We start from the raw sequence: 12,678 nt of genomic DNA, 5'->3' as shown, positions 1-12,678 counted from the left end.
CTTCTCCTAACTATGCTTCAGTTCTGCCGAAGGGCCATGAAGGCTCGAAACGTTAACTGATTTCTTCTCCGCCGATGCTGCCAGACCTGCTGAGTTTTTCCAGGTAATTCTGTTTTTGTTTTCATCTGACAGATATAGTTGACTGTCTCCCTTGAGAGACGAAGCCTCCTTCGGCACTGCACGTCAGTCATATTGAGGTAGCTGCTTCGCCACCTGTATACCCTGGCAGCAGGATAGTGGCGTCTTCTGCGGCCCCTTCCGCCTTGGACTTCCTGTTGGCCCTGCGCCCCTTTTGCCTGTGCCTGTCCTCCCCTGGAGCCTGAATATGCACTTCTGGCCTCCTCCCCCTTCTAGCCCTCCCTTGCTCCTCAGAAGAGGTGCCTCCAGTGGAGTGTTCAGCTCCCATTCCCAGGTGATAGGAAGGCTTCCAGAGACATGCTGGCCTAAAAAAGATTCCTCACTGCAGAGTGCTGACCTGAGGGTTAAGAGTCCAGATAAAGCAGCTGGTATGTGTTTTGAAGTATTACAAATCACACAGGCAAGTTTCAAAAACTTTGAAAAATCAATACTTGAGAGAGCACACTCGTGACCCCAGTGAGCCCTCTTATCCCACCCGTGGATGAGGTTTATACAAATGTGTCCTACCCACCTGCCCATTGCGCCTGTGCGCTGACCTGAAGATTGCATGGGTGCTGAAAAATCGGTGTTAGTTGGTGAGTCAGGGGCCTTAAATGGCCCATTAATTAACGGCAGGCGCACAGCAAATATCATCGCGCGTCCACCCAACGAAACATTGCAATGGCGTGTGATGATGTTGGGATGCTCGCCCGACATCACTGCGCATCATTTTACATGGGAACATGCAGGGCCCACCCCCGCATGCCAATGCGAAAATTCTGCCCCATGAATTCTTGCTCGTGGTTATCTCCGCCAATTTGATTTTCCCAATCTACATGGAGATTAAAGTCACCCATGATTAATATACTGCCTTTTTTACATGTTCTCATTATTTCCTGATTTATTCTCTGTCCAACAGCATAACTAATATTATCCCACTTATTCTACTTACCCCCAGTTTCCCATCCTCATCACCACTTCCCAATTTCATACCATCTTCCGCCTTACTTTTCCCCCTCTTGCCCCAGTTGGTCCGCTCTTGAACCCATTTCTCCCCTTCAGTTTCTCCGCCTCTTCCCAATCCCCTATTTTCTCCCCTTCCCCCTAATATCACCTCACTCACCAATCCCCCAATTTCTCCCTGCTTCATCCCTTCCTCCCAATTTCTCACCCCTTCCCCATCCCCCAATTTCACCCCTTTCCCCATTTTCTCACCCTTTTCCCCCATTTCTCTTATTCTTGCACAATCCCAGTTGCTCCTCCACTTCCCCCATTTCTCCCTCTTTTGCCCCCAGTTTCTGCACCCATTTTCTCCCCCTCAAATTTCTCTTCCTTTCCCCCCTCCTTCCATTTCTCTCCCTCTTCCCCAGCTCTTCCCCTTCCTCCCTTACCCCCTCTTTCCCCCGGTTTCCCACCCTCTTCACTCCCCAATTTCTCCTCCTAGTTTCTCCCCATTCGCCATCCCTATTTTTTCCTTATATATTTCTTCACCCAGTTTCACCCCTCTTCCCCATTACTGTTCCCAGATTATCCCCCTCATCACCCAATTTTGCCGCACAATTTTTTCCCCTTTGCTGGAAAAGACATTTTATCGAAGCTTTTCCCCTTGCACTGATCAGGACAGTCACAAGGATACCAATGTCAATGAAAAGCTTTGACAAAATTTCTTTTTTCAGCAATACTCAAATTCTGTACTTGCAAATGATATTCTTCCCCTTTCCTGTTTCTCCCCAATTCCCCCAATTCTCCCCATACCTTTCCCCCAATTTCTCACACTTCCCCAATATCTACCCCATTTCTCCACAAATTTCTCACCCTCCTCCTGTTTTCCCCCCAATTTCTGGTGCTTCTTCTCCTTCCTATCTTCTCTCCACCCCAGTTCCTCTCCCTTTTCCACACCCACAATTCTGCCCCACTTCCTCTAGTTTCACTCCACTTACCTCAAGTTTCTCCTCAATTTCCCCCACTTTGTTGCCCTCTCCCACATTACCCTACCCCCTAGTTTTTTCACCTCTTAATTTCTATCCCTAAATCTCCTCTAGCCATTTTTCCCCTTTTCTCATTTCTCCCAAGTTCTCACTCCATCCCCACACCCCCAGTTTCTCTCCTACTTGCCCCCTCAGTTTCTCCCCATCCTACTCCCAGTTTTGCTCCAATTTTTCCAGCATTGTAGTTTTATCCCTTCAGTCTCTCCCCATCTTCCCCTCCAGTTCCCCACCAGTTTTTCCCATTTCTACCCTCTTATCCCATCCTCAGATTTAGCCATTTATTCCCGTCCAAGCTTCTCAACCCCTTTACCTTAGTTTCCCCCCCTCCTCCCAGTTCCTCCCTCCTCCCAGTTCCTCCCTTCCAGCTTTCCCCCCTTCCCCTCAGTTTTACTATTCTTTCCATTGCAATTTTGTCTCCTCTTCCCTCCCAGTATCTACCCTCAGTTTTCCCCCATCTTTACCCAATCTCTCTCCCCTTCCCCTCACGTGTTTTCTTCAGTTTCACCTCCTCTTGCCCCCACCCCAAGCTTTCAACGTATTTCCCCAATTTCTTCCCCTCTATTACTTTTCCCCTCTTCCCACCCCAAGTTTCTTCCACTTTTGCCCCGTTACTCTCCCTCTCCCCGGTTCCTCCCCCTTTCTCCCACCTGCCCTCCAGTTTCTCCGTCTCAACGCCCATTTCTACCCCCATTTTCTCTCCACCCCTTCTTTCCATCAATTTCTCCCCAAGTTTCCTCCCCCCCCTACTCTTAGTTCCTCCCCCCCCCTACTCTTAGTTCCTCCCCCCCCTACTCTTAGTTCCTCCCCCCCTACTCTTAGTTCCTCCCCCCCCCTACTCTTAGTTCCTCCCCCCCCCCTACTCTTAGTTCCTCCCCCCCCCCTACTCTTAGTTCCTCCCCCCCCCCTACTCTTAGTTCCTCCCCCCCCCCTACTCTTAGTTCCTCCCCCCCCCTACTCTTAGTTCCTCCCCCCCCCTACTCTTAGTTCCTCCCCCCCCCCCTACTCTTAGTTCCTCCCCCCCCCCTACTCTTAGTTCCTCCCCCCCCCCTACTCTTAGTTCCTCCCCCCCCCCACTACTCTTAGTTCCTCCCCCCCCCCACTACTCTTAGTTCCTCCCCCCCCCCACTACTCTTAGTTCCTCCCCCCCCCCACTCTTAGTTCCTCCCCCCCCCCCCACTACTCTTAGTTCCTCCCCCCCCCACTACTCTTAGTTCCTCCCCCCCCCCCACTACTCTTAGTTCCTCCCCCCCCCCACTACTCTTAGTTCCTCCCCCCCCCACTACTCTTAGTTCCTCCCCCCCCCCCTACTCTTAGTTCCTCCCCCCCCCTACTCTTAGTTCCTCCCCCCCCCCTACTCTTAGTTCCTCCCCCCCCCCTACTCTTAGTTCCTCCCCCCCCCCTACTCTTAGTTCCTCCCCCCCCCCTACTCTTAGTTCCTCCCCCCCCCCTACTCTTAGTTCCTCCCCCCCCCCTACTCTTAGTTCCTCCCCCCCCATCTTAGTTCCTCCCCCCCACTCTTAGTTCCTCCCCCCCCCCCCCCTACTCTTAGTTCCTCCCCCCCCCCCCCCCTACTCTTAGTTCCCCCCCCCCCTACTCTTAGTTCCTCCCCCCCCCCCTACTCTTAGTTCCTCCCCCGACCACCCGCCCTAACAATCACAGCTGACCTCCTCATTCTTGAACTTGCGGACGTGCAGCTGTTGCGCGACAAGCAGGATATCCCATTATCAAATCGCCAGGAATGTCTTCAATAAGACTGGGGAACTCGAGGGTCTCATTGCAGAGGGAAGACATTACAGATTCTGCTCTCTCGTTCTAACCTCATTGATGGGTGGAAATGAGTCATCCAGGGAAGCTATCAAAACCGCTTAGATTGCGAACACCTCAACCAGATCTAATGAAATCGGCTCAGTCCAGTTTACATATGAACACATCAGACAGGAAAAGACCAGCTGCACCAACCAGATTGTCCCACTTGGCAGTGATTCACATTCGATGTAATGTGATTGCAAGTACGAGGGCTTCTTTTTTCCTTGATTTTACAGCTGACCTGACTTAGGGGCTGTGCTTGATTTCTCCCTTGTTTTTGTTAATTTAGTTTATTGTTTTGACTCAAAAGAGTTACGAGGGCTTCTTCCCCCACCCACCCACCCAATCAATAAAGGATCAAGAACAAATGTTTGCAATTGAACGTGGGAAGTTTGTCATTAAACTTCATGAGTCCCTAAACCTGTTATCAATCGCTTTATTAATACAATCAAAGCCAAACCTCGGCCACGTTTTATAGAAAAGAAATCTGTACTGCTGCGAGGTGATTACTTTAAACATGCCACTACATAGACATTATTATGGAAGCAATAATATAAAGGGAGAGCAGGAAAAGAGTTCGGTCACAAAACAGCTTCCGCCGGGGAAAATGAGGTGCTGCCACATCCGCTTCATTTCCCAACTGTATAGGAATGTCCATGTTGATAAGCGTTCCCCAGGCTAATAATGCCAGCGAATAGCAACGCGAAGATGATTACGAAGACCAGGATACTCAGCGTTGTGGTTGCAATGTTGAGTGCTCGGGCTGTAGACGCATATTGCCGAGCTCCTTCTGCGTCTCCCACAACTTTCCGATCTCTGGACTAAAAGGAAAACAAGTGTGAATGCATAGAACCAGACTTGAAAATCACAATGCGAGCTGGACAATATAATTCAGTGCTTGAAGTTTTCTAACTCTGAAAAGGGCAGTGCAAGGTGCTTGTAGTAAAAGGGCTGTTCAAATTAGTGTTCTCCAGTTTAGTCTCGTTAAAAAATGCTTCAATATTGCACATAATTTCCAGTAACAAATGCCAGTGGATTTTGTCACAATAATTGCTTAATGAATTAAAGGAGAACAGTTAATTGCCCATGATTTACATCCAATGACAAAGCAGCGCAAATAGCCGGTTATTTACAATAACTCTTATGTTAGTGACATTGATGTGAGCAACTGATCTGCTTCCTCAAGCTTAAAATTAAATTGTACTTCAAAAACAAATCTAGAAGTGTATAGGAGAAATGTTGCCCTATTGTTTTTGTCAATAGAATGTGAGAAGTTGTCCGCCCTGAGAGGAGATCAGGTGGACTGGGCTGTGCCAGTGGATCATGTTATGTCATGTAGCTCAAACTAAAATAAATAGTGTGCAAGCTCTCACAGCTGTTATAAGGAGGTGGGTTCCAGTCCTGGAATGGGGCTTTAACCTAATTTCATCCGCACTGACAACATAGAATTCAGCCCAAATGTTCTATGCTAACTTTCATGCACTAAACAAGCTTCCTCACATCCTCCACCTCCCCTATCGTATTTTTCTAATCCTTCCTCCTCAACGTGCTTATCTTTTCCTCAACTACACCCTGTGCAAAGTTTCACTCTGCGTAAACATCCTGTTTTCCGACAACAGTGGCTGCTCAATTGGCTGTAAAGCACCTCGTGATTATGCGAAGCGTGATGGAAATGCAAGTCTCTTCCCTTCAATTTATTCGTAATTATCTTATCTCTGTTCCCTCGTTTTGGTCTCTCCCACAAGTGGAAACATCTTTTCCATATCTAAACTATCAAACCCTTTCATTTTTTTTAAAACTGTCATCAGTTTGAAGGTTACACGTACTCAATCTGTAACGCTTTGTTGCTTATAGATGTAAACCGATGTACAGACCTGGGTTTATGAAGGAAAACCAGATTGGATTATTAAAGACAAATCCTGTCTAATTTGATTGGATTATTCGATAAAGTAACAGGGAAGGTTAATCAAGGATGTCTGTTATGAGGAGAATTTGGAAAAGTTAGGACTGTTCTCCTTGGAGCAGAGAAATTAAAGAGATGGCTGAATAAAGGTTTAAGATGATAAACTCGATAGAGAAAAACTATTCCCTCTGGTGAGTTGGTCAATAGCCAAGAGGTTAGAGATTTAAAATCATTGAAGAAACATTGAGGGGAGATGAGGAGAAATGTTTTCACTCAGTTGTTGCGATCTGGAACATTCGACCTGAAAAGCTGCTGGAAGCTGATTCTCAGGTTCCTTCCCCAAATTATTCATGGAATGAGGAATTTACAGAGTTACCGACAGTAAAATAGGAGTGAGGGACTCAGCGTAACTGTTCTTTCAAAGAGCCAGCACAGACTCGACGGGCCAAACGGTCTGTGCTGTAAGTTTCTATGATACTCAGTCTGTAACACTTTGTAGATTACATGTTCAGCCTGCAACACTTTCCTGATTAAGAAACAGACAAATTATTGGCCAGACGCAGAAATTTCCCAGCGAGATTTTCCAATTATTAAACTCAGAACATTAGACCCGGGACATCACAGCTCTGTGCACTTTAACAAAAACCTTGAGAATTTTGCATAACCGTCAAACAGTCTCTGTGCCCCCATTGCAGCGATCTGTTCCCGCTCCCCGAGATCTCAGGGTCTCCTCGGATCTTTGCCCCCGAGTCCCGCACTCACTTTGACCGAGAAGACCAGCGCCACGAATCCGAGGCAGCAGAAATTCAGGTAGAAGAAGTTGAAGATGGACCAGAGCAGGTGGTCCCGGACCGGCAGCACATTCGGGGCCACGTTAACAACGGTGGTCTGGACCGACTGGCCGAACTGCTGCTGTCCCTGGTACGGGTAAGTGCCGGGATTCATAATCACTTGATCGGCTCTGTACTCCATCTCAGACCCAGCCTCAGTGAAAGTAAACTGATTGTAAACCGCTCTGGACTCCGCAATTTATAGAGCGGGGCGGAGAGAGGGACTTGAACCACTCCCAACAACCCAACTAATTGAGTTTGCAATCTCCCCAGTGAATGGGAACAGATTCAGAGACAAGTAATATTTCCAGAGACAAGTAATACACCCACAGTATGTAATATATGACCACATAGAAATGTCGAGCGGATGATCCATCAAGACCTCCTCTCGAGGGCCCCAACAACACAAGCCTGTCTCAGCCTCTTTGATTCATTCCACATGGTATCAAAAATCGGCTGAACGCACGTTCATGCACTAAACAAGCTTCCTCACATCCTCCACCTCCCCTATCGTATTTTTCTATTCCTTCCTCCTCAACGTGCTTATCTTTTCCTCAACTACACCCTGTGCAAAGTTTCACTCTGCGTAAACATCCTGTTTTCCGACAGCGACGTCTAGGGGCCCTGACAACATAGAATGGTTATAGGACAGACTTAGGCCATTCGGCCCATCATTTCCATGCTGGCTCTTTGCAAGAGGAACTTGGCTGATCCGAATCCAGGCCACCAGAAGCTTCCTCTGCCCTTCCTTATTGGACCATTAACTGATATAGCAGAAATAAACGTCAGATTTTAATATGTGTTCACCAGTCAGCTGCTCCCTTTGAGCTGTTGTCACTTTATTTTACAGGAAATTAAATGTCTTTACTTAACCCATTATCTATATATTCTGCAGATGTTAATTTTAGTAAAAATTTAGATCCCTTTAGTGTTACCATTCCTTGCTATTTAATTTAACTTTTATCCTCCTAGATCTGATTAATTAATTGAACAGTGTAATATTGTGATCAATTATCAAACTAGTTATAATTTTTATACTAATTAATCGACCTAGTCTGATCTTAGAGTTGATTTTGGAACATAGGCCTTAAGGCAGGATTAGGTAATTTGACCCTTTGAACCTCCTCTTTCACTCAATAAGATTATGGTTGATCTGGTTGTGGTCTCAACTCACTTTCCTGCCTCCCCCCACCACCCCACCTCACCTCACCTCCCCAACACCCCTTCACTCCCCTGTCAATCAAAATTTATCTAACTCTGAAACAAAGAGCTCCGAACGGACTCAAAACGTTCACTCTCTTTCTCTCCACAGATACTGTGAGACCTGCTGAGTTTTTCAAGCATTTTCTGTTTTTATTTCAGATTTCCAGCATCCGCAGTATTTTGCTTTTATCTGACACTGCCCTGAATAAGTTCAATGTCTCAGCTTCCACTGCTTTCTGGGGAAGGGAATTTCACAAGCTAATGACCCCCAGAGGAAACAATTTCTCCTTATCTCAGTCTTCTTTTTAAACTGTGTCTAGCTCTCATCTCCCCCACTAGAGGTAACATCCTCCCGATACCCACCCAATCAAGTTGCCTCAGGATCTCAAATGTTTCAATAAGATCACCTCACCTTCTGCTACACTCCAATGGGGATAGGCCCAAGCTGCTCAACCTTTCTCCATAGGATAAGCCCTTCATCCCAGGAATTAGTTGAGTGAATCTTCTCTGTACTGCTTCTAATGCAATTATATATTTTTCAAATAAAGAGACCTAAACTCTATGCATTATTCCAGATGTGGTCTGACCAACACCCTGAAGAGCCGCATAAAAATTCCCTACCTTTATATTCTATTCCCCTCGCTATAAACGCCAACATTCCATTTGCCTTCCTGATCACTTGCTGAAACTGCATACTAACGTTTCCTGATTCATGTACCAGGACAGCCTGATCCCTCTGTACCACCGAGTTCTGCAATCTCGCTCCATTTCAAAAGTATACTGCTTTTCTGTCCTTCCTGTGAACAAGTTCACATTTCCCACATTATATATCATCTGCCAATTTTTTTGCCTGCTCACTTAACCTGTCCATATTGCTTTGCAGACTCTCTACCTACACTTGACAACTTACTTTCCTGCCTATCTTGGTGCCATCAGCAAATTTAGCTACCATACATTCGGTCACTTTATCCAAATCATTGAAATATATTGTAAATAACTGAGGCCCCAGCACTAATCCCTGTGGCAGAGGGATCAGTGTTACAGCTTGCCAACCCAAAAAAAAACCAATTCACCCGGACTCTCTGCTTCCTGTTAGCTAACCAATCATTTATCCATGCTAATATTTTAGCCCCTACACCGTGTTCTCTTATCTTGTGTAGTGATGTTTGATATGGCACCTTCTCAAATGCCTTTTGGAAATCCAAGAACACCATATCTATAGGTTCCCCTTTATGAACCCTGCTTGTCTTTTGGAGACAGGAGGTGAGTTACTTGTCGCACAATTCCTAGCCTCTGACCCGCTCTCGTAGCCACAGTTTTTAAATGGCTAGTCCAGAGTCAAGTTCAGTTTCTGGTCAATGATAACCCCCAGGATATTGATAATGGGGGATTCGGCATTGGTAATGCTATTGAATGTCAAGGGGCAATGGTTAGATTCTCTCTTGTTGGAGATGGTCATTGCCTGGGGGTTGTGTGGCATGAATGTTACCTGCCACTTATCAGTCGAAGCCTGGATGTTGTCCAGGTCTTGCTGTATTTGGGCATGAACTGCTTCAGTATCTGAGGAATCATGAATGGTGCTGAACATTGTGCAATCATCAGCGAACATCCCCACATCTGACATTATGATGGAGGGAAAGTCATTGATGAAGCAGCTGAAGACAGTTGGGACGAGGACATGGGTTTACAGATGGTAACCACTGCCACCATTTGTTAACATCATTGTGGGTTTTAGCTTAGTTGACCTTGGTCTGCATCGATAGCGACTGCTGGAGACAAAGCTGTTGGTAAACTTTACCTTTTATTAAACACTCTTCTAACTATATACAGGACAAGGTGTAGCACAAGGTTTCACAGAGAACAATCCCTCAGTAGACTCTGTTGTCATGTGATCTGACATCACTGATGATGTAAACCGTCTATTTACACATTTAAAATCAACCATTAAACACTACAAATACTACCTGTTTCCACCTAGGGAATCTGTTTCCACTTTCTGTCTCAGTTACTGTGGTTAGTGAATCTGTGATTGGGACAATCAGGAGAGACCAAACATGCTGTAATGGGAGAACACTTGGTTGAGCATCATTACTCTGGGTGGGCAGTGGGCAACGTAATGGGTGATACACAGAGAAAGCATCTCGGAGCGTGAGACCACCTCCATCAGAAGCTGTCAAGACCATGGATCTGAACTCCCAGGTCCAGCATTTGGAAGCAGTAGGATTTCTGAGAACGAGATATTAGAATGTGCCAGGGAGCTTTTGGTACATGCTGGAGAGTCTGGGGGGCCCATGAACTGCATGTATTGGGTACTCAGACACAAGGGGAAAGCATCAAGCCTGTCTTACAAGGAATGGCAATTTTGTGCTCTAGACATGAGGCCAAGAAACTGGTCACCACATTCTGCTGCAGTTTGATTGACCGGTAGCATTCCTCAGGAACTGGTCCCATGGTTTGGTTTCAGAAAGCTGTGCAGAGCCAGTTTACCCCAACATCTGTACACAGCTAGTGTACCCCAACACCTGTACACAACCAGTGTACCCCAACACCTATACACAGCTAGTGTACCCCAACACCTGTATACAACCAATGTCCCCAACACCTCTCCATAGCCAGTTTACCCCAACATCTGCACACAGCCAGTGTATCCCAACTTCTGTACACAATCAGTGGATACCAGGTATCTACCACAGCAACTTGCTACCAACATCTACCCAGTCAATGCACAGCCTGCAGATTCCAACTAACCCCTGGATTATTTTGTTTAGATGGGGAGATTGAAAGGTTGGTGATCGAATGTGGTGTAGCAGCCAATCGGCTGATGCCATCTGTTTTCCGCACTTGCAAAGTTCTGGGGGTTTGGGGAGAGGCTCCTTGAGTCTGGGTGTATGAGGCTGAGTGTATGAGGCTGAGAGCAGGTACAGAACCAGGTGGCTCTGTGATAGGCCAGAAGAGGATGGACTGTAGGCAATTCAGGTCTTGTCTAAAGAGAAACAATTGAAACAAACCAGTACTCAACGCTAAAAGCATTTCACTCAGGTACAGTTTACCTTATGAAGCTCTATAACAGATTCTATTTTGAATATCACTTGCTAAGGTTTGACACTGAATTGACATTTTCTGAATGTAAAACTTCACTGAAAGGTAAAGGGCGTGGCATGAGTCATTTGCCTATGAAAAGCACAGCGTTTAATTGGATTACTGTTGGGAATTGAGGAGATTTAGAAGGGAGAGGAATCATGGTTCAGTGAGCATGAGAAATGAGGGATGAGATGGATGTGTGATCAACAATTCCTGCAGAACTCAGCAGCAGCAATGTGCAGAGTAGGAGCAGCAGCAAGTAAAGTGCTGAATGAAACCTGGGGACCAGCCAGATCTTGTGCAGTGTACGAGATAGTGGCTGAGTTTCTTGTTACCAGTGGGTTATAGGATTATTACTGTGGGATACAGGGGTGTTAATGGCCTAATTTTATTGAGTAAACTACCAGTCATAGGTAAAATTAATGTTCCTCCTACCTCCAATTCTGCCTGTGCAAAATCTTCAGCACCTCAGTTTCTCCATCACTCCTTCATGCTCAGATTCTGTCCTTTCCTCTTCTTCCCTGTTTCTCCACATTTCCAATCCCCTCTGTCTTCCCCTCTTTCACACCCCCAGTTTCTTCCCCACTTCCCCTCAGTTTCTCTCCTTCCCCCAGTTCCTCCCCCTCCAATTTTAACCCCTCTTCCCCCCAGTTTCCACCCCTCATCCCTCCCAGTGCCCACCACTCTTCCCCCCTCCCATTTCTTCTCTTCCACCACAAGTTTGTCCTTTGCCACCCTGTGCCTTCAGTTCCTCCCCCTCTTCCCCAACCCCCAAGGGTTCTCCGCCTCTTCTACCCCCAAACATCTCCCATATGTCTCTCCCAGTTTCTTCCCCCATCTATGCCAGTTTCTCTGTCTCCACCAAATTTCTCTCACTCTTCAGGGGAGGCGGTGGCATTGAGATATTGTCACTAAACTAGTAATCCAGAGACCCACGGTAATGCTCTGGGGACCTGGGTTCAATCCCACAGTGGCAGATGGTGAAACTTGAATTCAATTTTTAAAAATCTGGAATAATAGTCCAATGATGACTATGAAACCATTGTTGATTGTTTTTCTCCCCCTATTTCTCCCATCTTCCCCATTTCTAGCTCCAATCTCTCACCCTCTTCCATCCCTGTTTCCTTGCTTAATTTATCCCCATATTCCCCCAGCTTCTCCTCCTCCTTTCTCCCCTCTTCCTACACAAATTTCTCCTCCATTTTCACCAGAGTTTCTCCCACCTATCTCCCCAGTTTCTCTCCCTCTTCCTCCCCACCTTGGTTTCTTGTTCTCTTCCCTATTCTTAGTTTCTCCCCCTTCCACCACCCTAATAATCATAGATGACCTACTAGTTCTTGAACTTGTCCATAATGGCTGCTGACGCAAATCCATGAGCAGGATGTCCAATTACCAAATCTCCAGGAATGTCTTCAATCAGTTTGGGGAGCTCAGGGTCTCTGAGCTACAAAGCATAGGAGGAGGACATTCCAAATTATGCTTTCTAGTTCTAACCTCACTGATGAGTGAGCCTGAGTCAATCAAGGAAGATATCAAAACCCCTTTTGTGAGCACCTTAATCAGGTCTCCTCAGCCTTCTGGCACTAATAAAATCTGCTCAGTCCAGTTTATATATGAACATATCAGACAGGAAAAGACCAGCTGGTCCATCCACATTGTCCCACATGGCAGTGATAACTTCCTCTTACAATTCAGACACTCTGCACCTCTCTGGAGCCCTGTAACCTCCTAAGAGAGAAGTTTCTCTCAT

General features: G+C 46.4%; 1 protein-coding gene across 1 annotated transcript; it reads right to left on the bottom strand.

Annotated features, from left to right (window-relative positions):
- Positions 1 to 4,331: 4,331 nt before the first annotated feature.
- LOC144675755 (dispanin subfamily A member 2b-like) lies at positions 4,332 to 7,167 on the bottom strand. The gene is made up of 2 exons (XM_078536360.1): positions 6,577 to 7,167; positions 4,332 to 4,732 (listed from the first exon to the last, which is right to left on the bottom strand). Exons 1-2 carry the CDS (start codon positions 6,784 to 6,786, stop codon positions 4,541 to 4,543), a joined length of 402 nt encoding a protein of 133 aa, XP_078392486.1. The 5' UTR covers positions 6,787 to 7,167; the 3' UTR covers positions 4,332 to 4,540.
- Positions 7,168 to 12,678: the final 5,511 nt, after the last annotated feature.

This window comes from Cetorhinus maximus, unplaced genomic scaffold (genome assembly GCF_964194155.1).
Source record: "Cetorhinus maximus unplaced genomic scaffold, sCetMax3.hap1.1 HAP1_SCAFFOLD_1141, whole genome shotgun sequence".
Classification (NCBI taxonomy): Eukaryota; Metazoa; Chordata; class Chondrichthyes; order Lamniformes; family Cetorhinidae; genus Cetorhinus; species Cetorhinus maximus.
Note: the sequence above shows the minus strand (reverse complement) of the source record. Positions and strands in the feature narration are given on the sequence as shown.